Raw genomic sequence first — 20,227 nt, 5'->3', positions numbered from 1 at the left:
CATTATATAGCATTTATTTTTTTAAAAGAAAAAAAAACAAAACTGATGTTTAGTAAAGGGGAGAAATTAAGTCCTGAACAAAATGTTCCTTGGCTTAATGTAATTCTCATTCCTGGAATATGTTGTTCATGCCTGTAATTCATAATTTCAACCTGACTGTCTTGTGTTTTACTGTATCAAATTTTCACTGCTTTTTTTTTGTTATTTTTCATCTTGCCATTCCTTTCTGTCTGTACCTGCAGTCTGTCATTGCAAAATTACTCATACAGCAAATCCTTCTAGGTACTGGGAACCTGGTACATTGACAGTGAAAATTATAAATTTTGGTTTATAATGTGGATAATTGGACTATTCTAGCTAATGTACATTTTAATCTTTTGAATTTGTGACTTTTGAATTGGCTAGGCAAAGCCTTCTTTTACAAAATAGTTGTGCAATTATTCCCTTCTGCAACGTATCTGAATCTCTTACTATCACTTATTAAACCCTCATGAGACTTGGAGCAAGCTCATTAAAATATTGCCCATTTGAAGAACATTACCTTTCTCCATTGAGGTCACATTGAACACCCCATTCTTAGAGTGTGGCCCCTCATTTCCTCCCAGTGCACCAAGTATACTGCTGTTTCTTCTGCTCTGTCCAAATAGGAGCACCTAATATTAATAGGAAGTTAATGGATTAGAAGAGGGATAGACGAGAAGCGATGAGCAGATATGAGCGTTAAACAGGTGGAGTTGGCAAGATCAGAAAAATATGACCTATGTTCCTAAACCTTCAGCACAAAGATCTGATAATCATATCATTTATTTTTTAAAAAAACTCAACAGTAATATTCTTTACCCAGTCATTTTTTAGGAAATGCAATTTCAGTCCAATACAAATTCCACAATACAATTCCAATTGAACAAGCATTCAGCTATGTAATCAAAATATTCCATACATTGAAAATGCATCCTGGAGCTTCCCCAGTTTAAATCAGCATATTCAGAGTTGATGAGCTGAAATTTTGCAGCATACTTATTTGCAAGAAGAACTGAGGTTTATTAGTACCTGGATCATCACTGGGTAGTGAGTTATCCAAGAGAAATATGCAATAGTTGCAGATCACAAGCCATCACTGAATCAATGTAGCATTTTATCCATTAAAAATTGTTCTTTTTGGCGGAGGTTTCTAATTATATTGGTGGTTTAAAACATTGATTTTTTTTGCACCAGGCAGCCTGAACTCACTTTAAAAATAACTGCTATTGCTGTGAGAGGAGCTTTTTCATAATAGAGATTCAAACCCAAGTCTTAGTGATGAAAAGATATCAGCAGCAAGGTCTCAATGAGATAAAATGTTTGTATTTTAAAACAAATGATTGCTGGAATGTATTTTAAAGTACCATAAAACATTTTGCTTAAAATTGTTTCAATTTTTATTTTTCTTAAGTTTTCAATCAAAGCTAGATTCCAAAGAAATATCACCTTGAATATCCATATCAAAATTTTGAACCAAATGGATTTGAAATGCACATCTCACCCTTATTATTACCCATTCAGAAATAAAAATATACGTGATTAGTGGAATTATTAATAATTACATAAATGTTATGCAGCATTTCATTAATTATCAAATTAAGAATTTGCCTTGTCTTTATTTGTTAAGGATGAACTTTATTTTGTTCACATGGTTGCAATACAGTACCAAAGCTGCGATTTGTCGCCTTGGGTTGACTTTGCTTTTAATTGGGACTTAGAGGAACAAACAACATGGGATTGACTGAAAAGAAATGGTGCAGGCATGTGCTGTTTATTAAATGAGCTAACTGTAAACAGCACTGTCAGGGAGGTAAAACTTTAAAAAAAAATTTGGAGAGATTGAACATGTCAAGTAGCATCCATGGGAAGAAATCGTTAGTCAACGTCAGGACCCTTTATGGAGACTTGTATATGTCAAGGAGGAAAAAAGAGGAGGGGGTGATAAGTTGTTAGATGAGAGATGGGTAGAGGGAGAGGTCACCAGAATGACGGAAAATTAAAGTACGGATGGGAGTAGATAAAAAGATAAAAATAGTGGAACCAGATAAAGGTGGATAATACCTAAAATTGGAGTTCAAAATCTTTAAAAATAATGAAAATTGAAAATATTTTCAGCAAAATGTTTTAAACTTGCTTATTATAAATAAACGTTACTTAAAAATAGGTTCCAGCCACCTAGGACTATTTTTTGAATATTTTATTTATGTTTCATGCATGCATTAATATCTAGATGTAGAAAATATCCCACATATGTCTCAGATCAATAATACATAATATATCTGCCCAACCTCTCCCTTCCCCAATCATCCTAGCCCCAAAACATAAAAAAGAAAGAGAAAAAAGAAAAAATACAAGAAATGAAAGAAAAAAATCTGTTTACTGAAGTTAACATTCAATCAAATTTTGCCTTTACATGTTAATTTCAAGAAGTTGATAAGGTTCTTGAGGTTTAGGGGATAGTTTTCATCATGTAATATCCACGATATGTAAATATAGGCACCAAATCTTTAAGAAAATACCATATTTATTTCTTAAATTATATGTAATTTATTCAAGAGGTATACAACTATGTATTTCAGCATACCATCTGTCCATTCCCAAATGTGAATCAGATTTCCATGTTGCTGTTATACATTTTCTTGCAACCACTAATGCAATTTTCACGAATTCCTTTTGAAACACATTCAATTTCAATTTTGGTCTTATCCCACCTATATTACTGCCTAAGAAAAGCATTGGATCTTGAGGAAATTTAACTTTGGTAACCTGTTCTAAAAAATACTCTTAATTCCATCCAAAAAGGTCTCCATTTTGAACATGACCAAGTGGGGTATAAAAAGGTACCTATTTCTTGATTTCTGTGGGGTAAGAACCAATCTATAATCTGACATTTATTGTCATGCTGTCCTGACACAGTTCCAACCAATTTTTCTCACTAATATCAACAATTAGGTTAGTTTCCCACCGTTGTCTAGATCTATGAATTTCTTGTTTTCTTATTATCTTGATAGATTTATTACAAATCAAACTTTCTATTTCACACTTTTCAGGTAATAAAATTGTTGGACACAATTTATCCCACAAATATGCTTTTATTTAATAATAACAAGATAGACAAAAAAATCCCGCAATTAATGTTATTACAATAATGCACTACAACATTAACGTCAAAGCCAGTTACACACACATGATTCGGTAGATGTCAGTCCATTTTTCTCCTGCTCCCCTGAATATTCATTTCTACTTCCATTCATAATTATCTATTATGTTCAAAAAGAATTTCATGCTCCTGCTTGCTGGGCTGCTCTCTGATCAACTTCTCGACAAATATCCAGTAAAACATCTCTGTACTCTTCTGCCCGCCCGGGGCTGTAAATAACTTATTCAGTCCTCCTTGGACAAAAACCTTAAGATTTGCAGGATGATATAAGATAAAGCTGTAACTTTTTTTTCCCTCCACAAAGTATTCTTCACTGGGTTAAATTCTTTCCTTCTCTTCGATAGTTCAAAATGAATATCAAAAAAAAAGAAAATCTGATTTCCATTATATTCCAATGGTCCCTTTCTTTCCTTAACTTGCTTTGCTGCAAGTTCCAGCACTTGTTCTCTAACCTGTGTGGTGTTATGACCACCAGCCGTCTGCAGGGAGGGGGGGGCGATCTCTGTAGCTGCAGGAAGACCACCTAAGGGGCTGACTCCACCTGTCAATCAGCTGACTTGAATAGACCCCCTAGGGGGCAGACCTGAGCTGGGCCTTCCTGAGCCAGTCACACGGGGAGCCACCAAGGCATGAACTGGTGTTCAGACCTTTACTGGAATAAAGTCTGTTGTACAGTCTTTCGAGTTTTGTGCTTGCTTGCTGCTACCTCAGCCACACCGCAATCTGTTAACGAAGAAACTTTATCAATATAAGCCACAGTTTTTGTTCAGGTGATGGCTTTGGTCTTAAAGCCCAATGGGCCCTCTCTATTTCAATATCTCCTTGGAACTTATTTTGTACAAAGACTGCTGGGATCCAACATTAGAAAAAAGTTATTATATTATCCCCTTCATCACCTTACGACCAATAATTTTAATATTATTTCTTCTACTGAAATACTCTAATGAATCCAACTATTTATTAACAATAGGTAGAGCTGTTTTCCATTTTATCCATTCTTTCTTGTACCACGTCTAGATCAAACTTCACATTCTTAACTCTCTCTCCACATCATAAAATATCTTTTGCAATTTATTCACTGTATCATAAATCTTCTTAGTTTTTTTCAACTGATATCTTGATGTTCATTTTCACTTTTCAGCTCTTTCATTATAATCATAGGTTCTGTATTTAATTTCTGAATATTTGTTGACATTTGTTACTTTAGTACCTCTTTTAACAACAACCTTTTCTGTTTCTTCTTGCTTCTGTTCTTCTTCCTCTTCATCGCTGGCCTGGAGTTCTATCAAGAATTCAGTTTCAGAAGGGAGCAGTTCAAACATGCTGCCTTCCTTAATGATCTCTTCATATTCAGGTCTTCCGCACATGCGTAGTGACGTATCCTCTTCTTCTTCATCGTCCCTCCATTGCTGCAACTCCGTTAGTGCTGAAGTTCGTTGAGTTACTGCTTTTGGAGCTCTTGCCACTCAGATAGGAGCCTTCAGCACAGCTCCTGGATCTATCTGTAAGGAAGGCCTTTCTTCTTCTCCTGGCTGTTTACTTGGTTGCACTCCCTATAGGCCAGCGATCTTTTTATCCTTTTTTGTAAAATGCACTGTGTCTATTTAGGAATAGGTTCCAGAAGTTTAATTGTGGTCTCTTCATTTTTTTTCACTTTTTAAATTTTTTTTCTCAGGAGAGCTAGATTCTTGGATCCTGGCTCTACCTCATCACGTCACCGCCCCCCACCCCCCCCCCCCCCCACCCCAAACCTTGGAGTATTTTTGGAGTAAATTTTGAGTATTGTGTGCAGTTCTGGTTCCCTAACTACAGGAAGGATATCAGTAAGATTGAAAGAGTGCATAAAAAATTCACTAGGATGTTGCCAGGTCTTCAGGACTTGAGTTACAGGGAAAGATTAAACAGGTTAGGTCTTTGTTCCTTGGAGTATAGAAGAATGAGGGGAGATTTGATAGAGGTTTGCAAAATTATGAGGGGTATAGAGTAAATGTGAGTAGGCTCTTTCTACTTTGATTAGGAGAGATAAACACGAGAGGACATGGCTTTAGGTGAAAGAGGAAAGGTTTAGGGAGAACATTAGGAAGAACTTCTTCACTCAGAGAGGTGTGAGTGTGGAACGAGCTGCCATCTGACATGGTAAGTTCAGGCTCACTCTTAAGTTTAAAGAATAAATTGGATAGATACATGGATGGGAGAGGTCTGGAGGGTTAAGAACTGGGTGCAGGCCTGTGGAACTAGCAGAATAATATTTCAGCACAAACCAGAAGGGCCAACTGTTTTCTGTGCTATTGTGTTCTATGGTTCTAACTTGTTTTGAAGAACAGTTATCTTCTTTGATTATTCCTGAATGTGTCTTCATCACTGGATCTTGGGTTTGAATGCATATTTGCTAATTGAATGAAAAAAAGCTATCCTTTCCCCTCCATATACTTGATATCTCACCTTCCAACTTTATTTTCTATTAAAAGGACCCAAACTGAAACACTTGAATGACCATCTACTCATGGATGCTGCCTTACCTGCTGAGCTCCTCTATCTTCTCATTGTTTGCCCTGCATTCCAGCATCTGCAGTTTTGTTTTTTTTTGTTTTTCTAACTCCTGAACAATTCAATAAATCAGATGATGGCTGTGTGAGGTTCATTGTACCCATCTGTTGCCTTTTGCAGGTCTTGCATTCTTGTGTTTATGGCTCTCACCTCTTCACCCAACAAAGTCAATACCTCCTGACTCTTGCTGATGTCTCCTCTACCGAATATGACCCATTTTTGACATTGGGAAATGTCAAGAACTCTGAACCAGCATATTCATACGTCTCAAAGGATTTTGGCACTCTTCTTACTGTCACAGAAAGTAAGTCTTTCAGATTTAGAATATCTCAGGATATCTTCTATTAAGCCTGTTTCTTCTATGTTATTAAAGACTATCGAAATTTTATGAAAATTAACTTTCTTCCTAAAGATATTAATATATTGATTAAAAATTGTTGTTAGATACTGTCACAGAGACATTAAACTTAAGGGAAGTAGTTTTCAATGTGGCCTCTATTTTCCATTAGGAATTATTTTAATTCAATTAATTCAATTCAAAAAAAATAGGTTGTGTGAATGCATTGCTGATTGGAAACCTTAGATGGAATGCCCTTTTGTTTGCAAGGATTTTTAAGTTGTGTTTAAATGCCACTTTCTTGTACAATCAGTCATGGTTCTTGACTGCTTACTGATGATTGTTTACAAGTGAATGAAGTATTTATTTCATATGTTTATTTGATTTATATATTGGTGCAATGCATTTGCAGCAATTCTCGATGATTTACAGTGAGGAATCTACTCTCAGAATTTGTACAAAGATTATAATTTTCAATTTATTTAAATTGGAGGCAATGACACCAAAAAATTAGTTCAACTTTATTATCACATGTACCAAGATACAGTGATAAGCTGTTTTGCAATCAGTCCAGCTAGATATACATACTACAGCAAGTAAAACACAGGACAAAACTTATAGAGAAAGATTAGAACTGAGGCAACAAAACAATTTTACGATAGTGAGATTCATTCAGGAACCTGATAACGGCAAGAAAGAAACTGTCCTTGAATCTAGTGTAGCGTGATCTTACACTCATCAATCTTCTTCCTGATGGGAGGAGAGAGAAAAATTGTGGCTGTGATGGGATGAATCTTTTTTTTCGAGGCAATGGGATGTATAGATGAAGGGAGATAGAAACTATAGGTGCAGATAAGGGCAAGTGGTTATAGTTTTTCTTCAAACTTTTAATTTTATTGTTTTAAGGCTTTTACATTTATCATAATTTATTAATTTGCTGCTGTTATTTTTGGAATGTTTCTGTACATTAGAAACATTTGGTTTTAACATCATTAATGTCCAGCCAAGCTTATCCATATTTTCACTTTTTTTTTTTCATTTGTGTCACTGAGATGGATGGTTGGGAGTGAATAAGAATATCCTTTGAATAACTGCCTTCATCCTGCAATCCCCTGCTTGGGCATACAGATGTGTTCAGCAGAAACAGCCTGGACTTCAGTAGTGAATGTTTACATGTCAGTGTTATCATGTGCAAATATTAATCAATGGACTAAACTATCCATTTCAACTAACCCCTGTAGTTAAAATGACTTTTATTTTATTTTTGGGGGTATTCAAAATCGTGAACTATAGTCTTGCAGTTATGCACCAGCATTCTGTCCTTTGCAGCTGTTCCCTTTTTCCAAGCCACCTGAGTAATAAGTACAGCCATATTTGGAGTAATAGCTTAGCATTGCATTGCACACAAGATATCACCAATGAAAGAGGTGTGTCATGTCATTGGCTCTGTGCTGGCGGGACTGCTTTTGGGATTCAAATGCGTCCCACGTGCTGATGTAAACTCATTTTGAAGGTATTTCATTTCAATTGATAAGGCATAATTTTGTTTACAAACAGGAGCAGACAATAGTTGACTGTAAAATTATTACTCTCAACAAGAAATGGAAAGGTGATTTGCTAAACCATAAAATATATGTAATATGTTTTTCTTTTTTGCATGTATATTAGTGCTTCCAGATAAAAGCATGGTTTTGTGCACTTACTGTGGTCTGCAACCCAATCATCTCCATGTGATTAACTAAAACAATATTGTGAAAAAAATGGAACAGTGAAATTATCTTAAATGGTGAAAGGGAAAATATGGTGAAGTCATTGTACCTCATAACTGCTACGTTTGCAATAATCACTTCCATTGAGGGCATTCCCTGCAAAGAACTTCAATTTCATGGAAGTGCACATGCTTGAATTATAAATTAAAGAACTTGGTGATATGCATTTAATCTGGATTGGTGCAGCAAAAGAGGCCCTGATCCCAACTGATCTTGAAGTCTGGATATCATTTTGGTGAGCAGTCAAAGAATTCCTGGAGAAACTCAGTATTTCAGACAGCATCCATGGGTTGGGACTTTTTAATCAAGATGAGAGGGAAGGGGTTGATATACAGTTAATAAAGGGGTAAAGAAATAATAGAAGGGTATAAAGGTGATAAGACAGAAGGTGTGAAGTGAAGAGACAGGTAAGGGAGAAATGATTACATCACCCCCTTCCATCTTGTTTGGATAAAGGGTTCAGAACCAAACATTGATTGACCTTTTCCACTCACAGATGCAGTCTGACCTACTGAGTTCCTCCAACAATTCTTTGTCTACTCAAGATTCCAGCATCTACAGCTTTTGTGTTTGTCTTTCACTTGGGTGATTTAAATTTACGCGTACAAACAGCGCGATAACAGGTCCTTTCAGCCCACGAGGCCATGCCACCCAATTACACCCATTGGCAATGATCTTACAGAAATCAATAGACTCTGGCATGATTCCAGGGGATTGAAAGGTTGCAAATGTGGCTCTGTGTTTAAGAAAGGTGGGATACAGAAAAAAGGAAACTATAGGCCTATTAGTCTGGCATCGGTGGTTAGGAAGATATTAGAGTTGATCCTCAGGCTGAGGTTTTGAAATACCTGGAGATACATGACAGGATAGATCGAAGTCATCATGGTTTTTTAAAGGGTAGTTCCTCCTGACCAACCTATTAGAGTTTTTTTAAGAAATCTCAAGTAGGATAGACAAAGGAGAGGCTGTGGATGTTGTATATTTGGATTTTCAAAAGGCTTTTGATAAGGTGCCACATGTTAGGCTGCTTAATAAGATGAGGGCCCATGGAATTACAGGGACAATATTAGACTGGATAGAAAATTGACTGATAGGCAGGAAGCAAAGGGTTGAAATTAAGGGATCCCGTTCAGGATGGCTACCTATACCAAGCGGTGTTCTGCAGGGGTCAGTCTTGTGGTCACTGCTGTTTAAAATTTATATTAATTATTTGAATTATGGAATGAATGGTTTTGTGGCTAAATTTGCAGATGACACCAAGATAGGTGGCAGAACAGGAAGTTTGAAGTTGCAAAAGGATTTAGACAAATTAGGAGACTGGGCAAAATTATGACAGATGAGATACAACATTGAGAAATGTATGGTTCTACATTTTGGCAGTGGAAATAAACAGGCAGAATACTATTTGGGTGGGGAGAAAATTCAAACCTCAGAAGTGCAAAGGGACCTTGGCGTCCTTTTACAGGGAAACCTAAAAGTTAATGTCAGGTGGGATTGGTAGAGAAGAAAGTGAATGCTATGTTGGCATTCAATTCAAGAGAAATAGTGTATAGGAGTAAAGAGGTGTTGATGGGGCCCTGGTGAGATCTCATTTGGAGTATTGTGTGCAGTTTTGGGCCCCCTATCTTAGAAAGGATGAGATATTATTGGAGAGGCTGCAGAGGAGATTTATTAGGATGATTCCTGGAATGCAAGGGCTAATGTATGCAGAACATTTGGCTCTTGGATTGTATTCATTGGAGTATAGGAGAATGAGAGAGAATCTCATAGAAACATTTTGAATTTTGAAAGGTTTTGACATAGTGAATGCAGATGTTTCCCTTGGTAAATCAAGAACAAGGGGTCATCGTCTTAGAAGTTATCCATTCAAAACAGAGATGAGAAAGAACTTCTTTAGTCAGAGGGTCATGGATCTGTGGAACTCACTGCCACATACAATGGTGGAGGTCAGATCAATGGGAGAATTTAAACAAGAAATTGATAAGTATCTCGTTAGTAAGGGTATCAAGGCATATGAGTAAAAGGCTGGAAATTGGTACTAGGTGTGAGCATAGTTCAACTTAGTGAGGAATCACGGAACAGACTCGATGGGCCTAGTGGCTTGCTTCTGTTCCTCTATCTTGTGACCTACACTTCTGATATGTTTTTGAATGGTGGGAGGGAACAGGAGCCCCTGGGGAAATCCACAGAGACATGGGCAGAATGTACAAAATCCTTACAAAGTGGGATCCAATCTCGGTCCTGATCACTGGGGCTGTAACACATTGTGCTACTACACAAACTGTGCCGCCCCATGATGATGTCGACCAGAAAATCTTGACACTTGTCATTTGGCTTACTTTCACTGTTCTGCAAAGTTTTCAGGTACATCTGTGTTTTCACTCAAATCTGAAGGTAGGCAGGCGATCCATTCAAATCATCTGATTTATAAAATATAAATGGAATCTTATTAGGTATGGAAAAGAACAAAATAACTATAAAGGCTGCTCATTTTTCAAATGGTTTTAAAATAAGATGTGTTGTTTTATATACTTTATTATTTGCTTTCATTTGTTACAGGTAAGAGGAGGAGAAGTTTGGAGTTGATCCCTCTTACAGCACGAATGGTGATGACACACCTGATTAACCATTTAGGTCACTATCCACTCAAAGCAGGCCCTGCTATACTTCATAGTCTCATGAATGAGAACCATGACAACCCTTGCGTTGAATCATCAGATCTATCTGCTGAGGTTTTCAAAAGCCCAAATTTGCAACTTTTTGTACTTAATGACAGCACCCTAATCTCCTACCTTCAGATTCCTGCTGAACCAATGATGTTAAAAAAGACTTCTGGTCATGAGCCAATTCTTCCTGCATCAGATGTGAGGGTCATTGTACGTGATATCTCTGGAAAATATTCTTGGGATGGTCGACTCCTATATTGTCCATTTAGCAACTCAATGAGTTGCCCTAAAGACTGTCAAAATATTAATGTTGCAGTTGCTGGTCAATCTAACATGCAGAAGACTGACTGCTGTGCAAACCAAAGAGAGCAAGATGAACTTGATCAGCTGCTTGAAGACATAGTTGACAGCAGTCCAGAATGCTTGCCACATCCAAGGCTGGGATTCAGTGAGCCAGCACCACCACCAGTTGGAATGAATCATGATCAAGAAAAGAACATCATGGATGCTATAATGAGACAAAGCAATCTGGAGGAGGAATACATTTGCAGGTGGAGCAAGGATCGTTGCATGAGTGTGGCCAGTCAAAAAGAATCGACTCATCGTGAACCTCAGGCTCCCTTTTACTACTGTAGACTGCTTCTTAATGACTTGGGGATGAATTCTTGGGACCGAAGGTAAGCTGTTAATCTTTTGAATGTCTTCAATTTAATCTGTCATTTCAATCAGTGGAAATCTTTGGAGGCATTTGAGGCAATATGCTGGTCTAATGCAACAGCATTGTGAAAATTGACAAATTCTATTAATAAAATGACAAATTGTATCCATAAAAATCTGGAGGAAGCATTAACAAAAGTAATTATTACATGCTTATGCAATGAATGTGCACTTCACTTGGTGCAGTCCATGATGTGTATAGCTGGAAACAGCTTTTGTTTTATTGATCAATGGCAGGTCAATAATATAGAAGTTTGAATTTTCTGGTGATGAAAACTATTTTTGGGCAATGCAAATTAATTATATTGAAGAACAAATAACGAACTTGGTTGAAGCAAAAGCAAATTTTAAAATATGGTTGACGAGGGTAAGGCAGTGGATGTTGTATATGTGGATTTTAGTAAGGCCTTTGATAAGGTTCCTCAGGGAAGGTTGGTTAAGAAGGTTCAATCATTAGGTATCAACATTGAAGTAATAAAATGTATTCAACGATAGTTGAATGGGTGATGTCAGAGAGTAGTGGTAGATAACTGTTTGTCAGATTGGAAGCCTCAGGGTTCAATATTGGGTCCATTGCTATTTGTCATATACATTAATGATCTGGTTGACGGGGTCTTAAATTGGATTAATAAGTATGCAGATGATACTAAGATAGGTGGAGCTGTGGATAGTGAAGAAGAGTTTCAAAGCTTGCAGAGGGATGTAGGCCAGTTTGAAGAGTGGGCTGAAAAATACCAGATAGAGTTTAATGCATATAAGTGTGGTGTTACATTTTGGTAGGGTTAATCAAAATAGGACATACATGGTGCATGTTAGGGCATTGAAGAGTGCAGTAGAACAGAGGGATCCAGGAATAATGGTACATAGTTCCCGTAGGTGAAGTCACATGTGGATAGGGTGGTGAAGAAAGCTTATGGTATGTTGGCCTTTATAAATCACAGCATTGAGTATAGGAATGTTATGTTAAAATTGTACAAGACATTGATTGGTGAGGCCAAACTTGGAGTATTGTGTACAGTTTTGGTCACCAAAGTATAGGAAAGATATCAATAAATTGAAGAGAGTGGAGAGAAAATTTACTAGAATGTTGCTGGGGTTACAGTGCCTATGTTATAGGAAAAGGTTAAATAAGTTAGATCTTTATTATTTAGAGCATAGAAGGTTGAGAGGGGATTGGATTGAGGTATTTAAAATTATTAGGGGTATTCAGAGTTGATGTGGCGAGGCTTTTTCCTTTAAGAAAGGGGGAGGTACAAATGAGAGGACACGAGTTGAGAGTTGGGGGCAAAAGTTTAGAGAAAACATGAGGGGGGAACTACTTCACTCAGAGAGTGGTGGGTGTGTGAAATGAGCTTCCAGACGAAGTGGCATAAGCGGGCTCGATGTTAGCATTTAAGGAGAAGTTGGATATGTATATGGATGGGAAAGGAATGGAGGGTTATGGGTTAAGTGTAGGTCAGTGAGGTTGGGTGGGAGTAAGTGTTCGGCCAAATTGGCCTTTTTCTATGCTGTAATCGTTATATGGTTACATATCTTTTGATTCTGTCATAAGACAGGAAAGCAGAATTGTTGAAGGATGCATGGTATTTTAATGAGATTATGAAGTCAAAAATCATATTCAAAGTGGGCAAAGAGCAAAGATGTTTAAAAATGTAAATAAAATTAGAAAAGGAAGCAGATTGCATGTTAATGGGAAGTGATCCCATTTCATAGAAGGGTTATACAGATATTAAGTCTTGAGTACATATTCTAAATTTGTATAGTTCAATATCAGCTTGGTTTTTAAACAACATGAAACATGATAAATCATGTAAATAATTCCAATCTCTTGTTAGCCCAATTCACTTTAAAAAAAATTATACAAAGCAAAGTAAAAACAACCAGTGTATTTTCAGACTCTTTCTTTCGTGACATTTTTTTCCCCACAGAGCCTTTGAGATCTCCTGTGTCTTTAAAGTCATTTGATGAAAGTTAATTCACAATATTGTATTTGTCTATTTGGCACAGCCCTTATTTGGAGACTGACAACTTATCTGTGGGTCAAAATATCAAGCCTCAGGAACAGTTTGAGACATTAAAATGATAAAATTGGAAATGTTGAAGATATATTGCAAAGGAAATACAGTGAAATATTTATATTTTCTGTGTCCATTTTTAAAACTTTATTTGGAGATGAGAAATTTGCATTGGTGACAAAAATGGCAGCTGGAAAACATTTTCCAAAAGCATTTTCTTTGGGTTAATAGATCTTTGTGCATAATTGCTGTCAACCAAGAGCATGTTTTAGAGACAAAACCCATTACATTTGAGGACAGAAATAGTAATGAGGAAACATTGAGCCAAATTATGACAGAAACCTGGCAGCAGGGAGTCATGTTGTGCAGGAAGAAGTGCACATAGTGAAGTTCTTTATATACACACATGTCTAATGTGATTAATCTATTTGATCCTCTTTGTTCATTGTTCATTACTTAATGCCTCCCTTTGGAGCAATATTTTGTCATAACCATATATCCACACCATCAATGAGACTACTTATTATTCCACCTCAATCAATTCCCTACTAGTGTCAATACAATATCTCCAATTCTATTGGGTCAACTTACTCTTATCAAATGTTTTCTGTAAATTCACTTAATCCAAAGATGTTCTTTATCTGCCATGTTAGTTTTATCCTCATGAATCTATGTTGACTCCTTCCACTTGTGGTTAATTACTCTGTTCTTAACAAAAGGAGCCAGTGCCACTTCCACAATTGACATTGGACATATTGAATTATAATTTACTAGTAAATTTCTCTTACCTTTCTTAATTAATACCAATTGGAAATTTTCCAATCTTTGGAATATAGTGTTGAAACATCTATAATTTCCAAATCTACATTTTTTTTAAATACTTTAGAGCTGTAAATTAACAAATCCTAAAGAAAGCTCTTCCTTGGGCCACATTATTTTCTCCATGTTTATCATATTTATTTGTAGTAATTACATCCCTTCTATTTTAATTTTTCCACACTCATGTTGTTCTCTGAAAACTAATAGAAACTAGGTTAGCAAGCCTGTCATTTCCTATTCCCCCCCCCCTCCTCACCCCCCGCCCCCCCCCCCACAATTGCAATATCACTCACCTCTGTTTTTAGTGATCCAGATTGCTTTTAGCAATTTTTTTTCTCTGAGTATGCCTGAAAACCTTTATATTCTACCTGTATTCTGTTCAAAATGTTTTCATCTTTGCAATTTCTGCATTCTTGACATGGGCATGACTCTCTGGATTGGTGTTTATTACATATCCCTAATTACTAGATCATTTTGGAGGGAAATGAAGAGTCTACTCTTCTTGTGAATCTAGGGAAAGATTGCGTAAGAGCAATAGGTTTGTCTTGCTTGAAGAAAATTGGTGAACCTGATAGATTTTATTAAGTCAATGTATTAGTTTTGTATTGTTACTGATACTGATCTTTTCAAGCAAAAATACTCAGATTTAATTAATTACCTGCATTTAAATTCACCCAACTGTCGTGGATGCTATACAGTGCTCTCCATAACTGTGCTCCATAGTTTTAAATATGTATTCAAACAATTCACATGTGATTAAAGTGCACATTCCACACTTTAATCAAAGTTATTTGAATACTTTTTGGTTTGACCAAATGTAGAAATTATAGCACTTTTTATAGTTTCAGGGCACCATAATGTTTGGGACATTTGGCTTCACAGGTGTTTGTGATGTGACAGGTTATATTATATTTTATATTATATATAAATATGTCCAAAAGAGATAGATTGTGGGGGGTTTGGGGTGTAGGTCACTTCACAAAAGAGATCTCATTTGAAATGCAAGAGGTATGCATAATATCATTAGAGCTTCAAACTCAGATTGGAATTCTCCTTGTGTTCTGGTACCTAAAACAGATGGAATTGTTAGATTCTCTACAGATTACAGGAAGGTTAATTCAGTAACTAAAATGGATGCTTATCCTATTCCTAGAATTGATTGTATTGATAAAATTGGGAAAGCTAAATATCGTACTGAAGTGGATTTGTTTGTTGAAGGGTTATTGGTGTGTGCCTCCAACAAACAGAGAAAGAATTATTTCTGCTTTTGTGACACTGTCTGGTTTGTACAAATATAATGTGTTACCTTTTGGATGGAAAAATACTCCTGCAACATTTGTTAGGTCTGCTTTGTTTGAGAATGAGTGAGTCAGTCACCAGACTGAGTCGAAATCAAGGTTCTTTATTACTGGATTGTAACACTTGCAACTAACAGTGTTAGTTGGAGAAGGCGCATTCTAACGATATCAGCAAGTGGTGTTTTTTTTATACCCCAGGACACGCACTTAGTAAATTATCATACCATTACGTTGTCCAATGAATAAGCTGTTGCTACCCTTCTCTGTTAGTCTGCTGCACATCATTCTTGTTATTGCCACACTTATCTTGAGCGTACAAGGTCACACCTGCATCCTGTTACTCCTTAGTACTGGGTGACTCCTTCTCCGGTCTCAACTCATGATGTTTTTACCTTACAATCCCTCCTTTGTCCTCTTTAGAGGACAATCTTGCCCTGACTATGCTACCACCGTGTTACATTAGTTCGCCTATTATTGCCAAGCTCTATACAGGTTCTGTTCACGGGGTTTTTCGGCTGGTGGGCGAGGGCTCCCCCCAACCCTCTTTAGCGTATACCCCCCATCCTTTTCCCCAATCCCACTGCCCGTTTACAAGTTTCCTCCCCGTTTTCCCCCAAGCAAATAACTGGCTATCCCTTCTAAGCATTTGTAATTAGTTAAGATAAAAGTTAACATTTGTGCTACAATCTATTTTGTAATATTTGTTCTACAATCTATTTTATAATCCCTCCTCCCTGTCGCATTCTCCATCAGACTCCGGATCGAACTCAGCATTTTCTGACGCCTCCTGTGACGTGAGAAAGACCCGCTCCGTAGCTTGTAGAGCTTGATATTTTGGAGGCAGCTCATCGCGGTTGGCAAAGGCTCTCTCAATGGTCCTCGTGACCAGCGTTCAAATGCATGGAATACAACAACAGCCGCAAGTGATAAAAATGGATACAGAAATGAACAATCCTAGGAAAAGTTGTCCCAACATTGTGCCCCATTTCCCAAACACTCCATGTAACCAGGACAAAACAGGGTTAGAGACTCCAGTCTGGGCTTTTAATTCCTTCGCCAATGCCTTAAGTTTTGTCAGCCCCTTAGTGAGTGACCCATCTGGCCCTGTGTTATTAGAGATAGAAGTGCAGCATAGATCGAACTGGAAGGTGCTATCCTTGTCTTTATCTATCTTCAGAATAACTTTGGCCCCGCATGGATCCAAACTACTCTGTTGGCTTGTTTGGCAACCCATCAGCAGGAATGCCCATAGGGCCCTCGGCATTGTCCACATGAGTCTCATCATATTTTCCAATACTTGCTACTTGTTGTTTTGCCTTGGAGCAAAAGGCAAAATGATGCCAATTATTATTCCCTGGTTTGTCAATTCTTACCGACCTGTCTGTCATGGCAGTAACAATGTATGGTCCAGTCCATTTAATTTCAGTCCAATGTACCTTCCCTGGTTTACGGATATACACCAGGTCTCCCTCCTTCACTGGAACTCCTTCAGTGTCCGGGTTCTCCTTATTTGCATTCGCCACCTGTTGTGAAACTAAAGCAACCATATTACCCAGCATCTGCATATAATGGTCCAGTTCCACTTCCCTTTCTTCCCAATTCTTTACCCAGGCTGGATCAGTCTTTGGACCGGGCATGGGTCGACCTGTTAGAATCTTGTGTGGTGACAGGAAGGTATCTTTGGCCTTCTCTTGTCGCATAGACATCAGTACTAATGGCAATGCCTCGACCCAATTCAACCTGGTCCCACCCAAAACCTTTCCTAATTTGGATTTTTATCGTCCTGTTTGCCCTTTCTACTGGCCCCTGGCTCTCAGACCTATAGACACTACCGAAACGGTGTTTGATCCCTAAGTATTCTTCAACCTGTCGGATTAGCTCATTCTTAATGTGGGACCCATTATCAGAGCATATTCTGCTGGGGACCCTGTAGCGGGGTATCAACTCTCGCGTCAGCCAGCCTATTACACTATCCGCATCCTCCCTCTTCGTTGGGACAGCCTCCAACCACCGTGAGAACCTATCTACCGCCACTAAGAGATATCGGTATCCTTCCTTTGTCCTAAGGTCAGTACCCATATCTGTATAGTCAATATAGATCTCTTTCCATGGGGATGTCGGTACTGGAAATCGTGAAAGCGGGTGGGGTAAGGGGTAAGGTGATCCTTTGGTTATGCCCATTGCAGATAGTACATTCAGCTCTAAAGTTGTCAATGTGCTCGCATAAGTGGGGATTCCACCAATGTTGTTTAAGCGTATTATAAGTTTTGGTGGCGCTAATGTGAGTCGGCCCATGTGCTTCTTCAAATAATAGCGGAAGTAATTGGCGGGGGGCAACTATCGTACCTATCGGGGAGCGCCAGATATGTACTGTCCGATTGTCATAGATGATCTCTTGTCGTGTAGCACCGCGTTTCATCCATTCCTCTTTCTCACTTGGACTAGCTTTTTCCTGTATTTCTATCAGGTGTTCAATATTTGGTGGGGGTCCCTCTCCCTCCTTCTCTTTTTGGTCACTCAACTTACTACTATTTTCTCTTCTCTCTAATTCCTCTTTTTTGCCATGGGACCTCAGAATCATCCCCTGTATAGGTTCTTGATATCCAGTAACCTGTTTGGCTGCTCTGTCAGCCGCCGTGTTTCCTTTCCCTTCCTTTGTGTTTTGTAGGGAATGGCCTGCCACCTTAATTAGGCTTAGAGCCCGGGGAAGCATGACTGCCCTGACAAGTCTCTGTAAAACCAGATCATGTCAGAGAGATTTATTGTCAGAGTTCATACATGACATCACATACATCCAGAGACTGTGAGAGAGAGCGAGAGAGAGAGAGAGCATAGCGAGAGAAAGAGATAGAGAGGCAGATACACAGAGCACGAGAGATAGAGAGAGAAAATGCCTTGCACTGGCCCCACTGGGAGAAAAGTCTTCAGAATAACACTTCCGTTTCATGGTTACACCTTTAAAAGGTTCTCATCCTGTGATCACTGGTCTGGATCAGATTGGGTCTCCCACCACTGGGAATCACCACTCCTTCCTTCCCTCCCACCTTGAGTGAGCTACACGTCAGCCCACATCGTCTACCCTGATCCCACAATGGTGGGGGTGCGGGAAAGAGGGAGGGAGAGAGGATAAAACAGGATCCCATTTGATGCGGAGCTGGAATTGTGGGCACAAAATTAAAACCAAATTGTATTTCTCTGCCCTGCCCCACCTGGGGATTTCAGGGCAACACCGCCACAGATTGGGATTGGGAGGGGGAGTGGGTGAGAGAGGAGGGGGGGGGAGAAGAGAGAAGAGGGAGAGAAGAGAGAGGGGGGAGGGGAAAGGAGGGAGGGAGAGAGCAAACCCGGACACTTCGTGGCTGGAAACCGGAAACAGGCACTTTTCCTTTCCCTTCTGTGTTTTGTTTCTTCCAGCTTTTCTAAGACCCTATGCTTTAGAATTTTGTTTCCCTCACCTGTCAGGAACATCTCGGCGCTCCCGGGTAACCACCCCATCTTCCTCCAGCGATCTACACATTTTCGGAGAATTCTTTGTTTCTCCAATGCCTCTTTACTGGTATTTCGCTTCTCTAATTCCTGATTAATTTCCCTAATAACTTGGTCAAAGGTCTTAGCAGGCAAATGTGCAGCCATTGCTGCGGGGTCGCTTCCTAATGCCTCTCTTAATTTAGGTTCTTGTCCGTTTAGAGGATCTATGTTAACAAAAATCGCCTTTAAAAATGTCTCCTTGCAAGCCGGATGACAAAAGTTTTTTAGTGAAACAGTCTCCAAGTCTGGTCCTCCGGTGGACCTCAGACTGTCCTGTATACTCTGATTGCTCGTCTTCCACTCTGTTTTCCCAAATAGGTCTGAAAGTAAGGTTACAACTAGGAAACCAAGTTTTTGGGCTATATTTTTGTCCAGTTTCCCTGTACCAATCTATGAATTAACGTAACTTTATCTCCTTGGTGATGCTGGGAACACCTTCATTTAACTTGTCAAAAATATTTCGAATAAACCGTGTGTCTCTTAAGATTCTGTCAACTTTTTCATTGATATCTCCTACCTGATCCGGACACAGCTTTTGCAGTCTTTGGTCGTCGCCCTTGTTCACTAGGCAGGTATCTCTGAGTACTCTTTTTGTCGTCTCAAGGTCTCTAATGTCCACTGTGGTATTCCACCACGGCGAATTTGGGAAATAAATTCTTAAGTTTTCAAGTGTACAGACATTATCATACCTACCGGACATTTATAAGCGAGTCTTATACAATGGAGACCAATAAGCCTGAACCTTCGTTTTCTTTCAAAGCCCAACCTTCACGTGGGAGATTTCTCCTCTTAATAACCGGTTTAGGGCAGAAAACTCAGGTCCCCAATTGTTCTTAGACCACCTTCTCACTCTATTTGACTTTGCAACATCACAATAAAGATTTTTTAAACTCTAGTAGTTTGTCGGCGAAGCACTTATCAAATGTCACTAAAACACCTTAAGGACTTTTATAGTTTTGTCTGTAAACACTTACGTGTTACAATCCTGGCAGGTGACGACCTTCAATTATGATCGTCTAATTTGTCCGATCTCCAGTTCTTACTGACAATCATAAAGATTTTAAGAGAGAGAATTTTGTTAAAACAGGCTTCTCTGGACCTTTTTGTCAGCCGGCTGAGATGATTGTCAAGAAAAACAGAAACCATCATCTAGTGTCCACTCACCCATCACGTCGGGGTCACCAAATTGTTAGGTCTGCTTTGTTCGAGAATGAGTGAGTCAGACACCAGACTGAGTCGAAATCAAGGTTCTTTATTACCGGATTGTAACACTTGCAACTAACAGTGTTAGTTGGAGAAGGCGCATTCTAACGATATCAGCAAGTGGTGTTTTTTTATACCCCAGGACAC

The 20,227-nt window shown here is 38.5% G+C and overlaps 1 protein-coding gene across 7 annotated transcripts in view; it reads left to right on the top strand.

Annotated features, from left to right (window-relative positions):
- ralgapa2 (Ral GTPase activating protein catalytic subunit alpha 2) overlaps positions 1–20,227 on the top strand; it is a 521,318-nt gene that overhangs the window by 270,485 nt on the left and 230,606 nt on the right. For 6 of the 7 annotated variants that reach the window (XR_011355999.1, XM_069932375.1, XM_069932376.1 and 3 more), the window contains exons 32-33: positions 5,849–6,032; positions 10,394–11,177. Coding sequence is in view for 5 of the 7 variants with exons in the window: in XM_069932375.1 (XP_069788476.1) it covers positions 5,849–6,032; positions 10,394–11,177 (968 nt within the window). In the remaining 2 variants the exon portion in view is untranslated. Of the gene's footprint in view, positions 1–5,848; positions 6,033–10,393; positions 11,178–16,102; positions 17,417–20,227 lie in introns of all 7 variants that reach the window. The other variant, XR_011356000.1, reaches the window with a different exon arrangement.

The sequence above is a fragment of the Narcine bancroftii genome, chromosome 4 (genome assembly GCF_036971445.1).
Source record: "Narcine bancroftii isolate sNarBan1 chromosome 4, sNarBan1.hap1, whole genome shotgun sequence".
Classification (NCBI taxonomy): domain Eukaryota; kingdom Metazoa; phylum Chordata; class Chondrichthyes; order Torpediniformes; family Narcinidae; genus Narcine; species Narcine bancroftii.
Note: the sequence above shows the minus strand (reverse complement) of the source record. Positions and strands in the feature narration are given on the sequence as shown.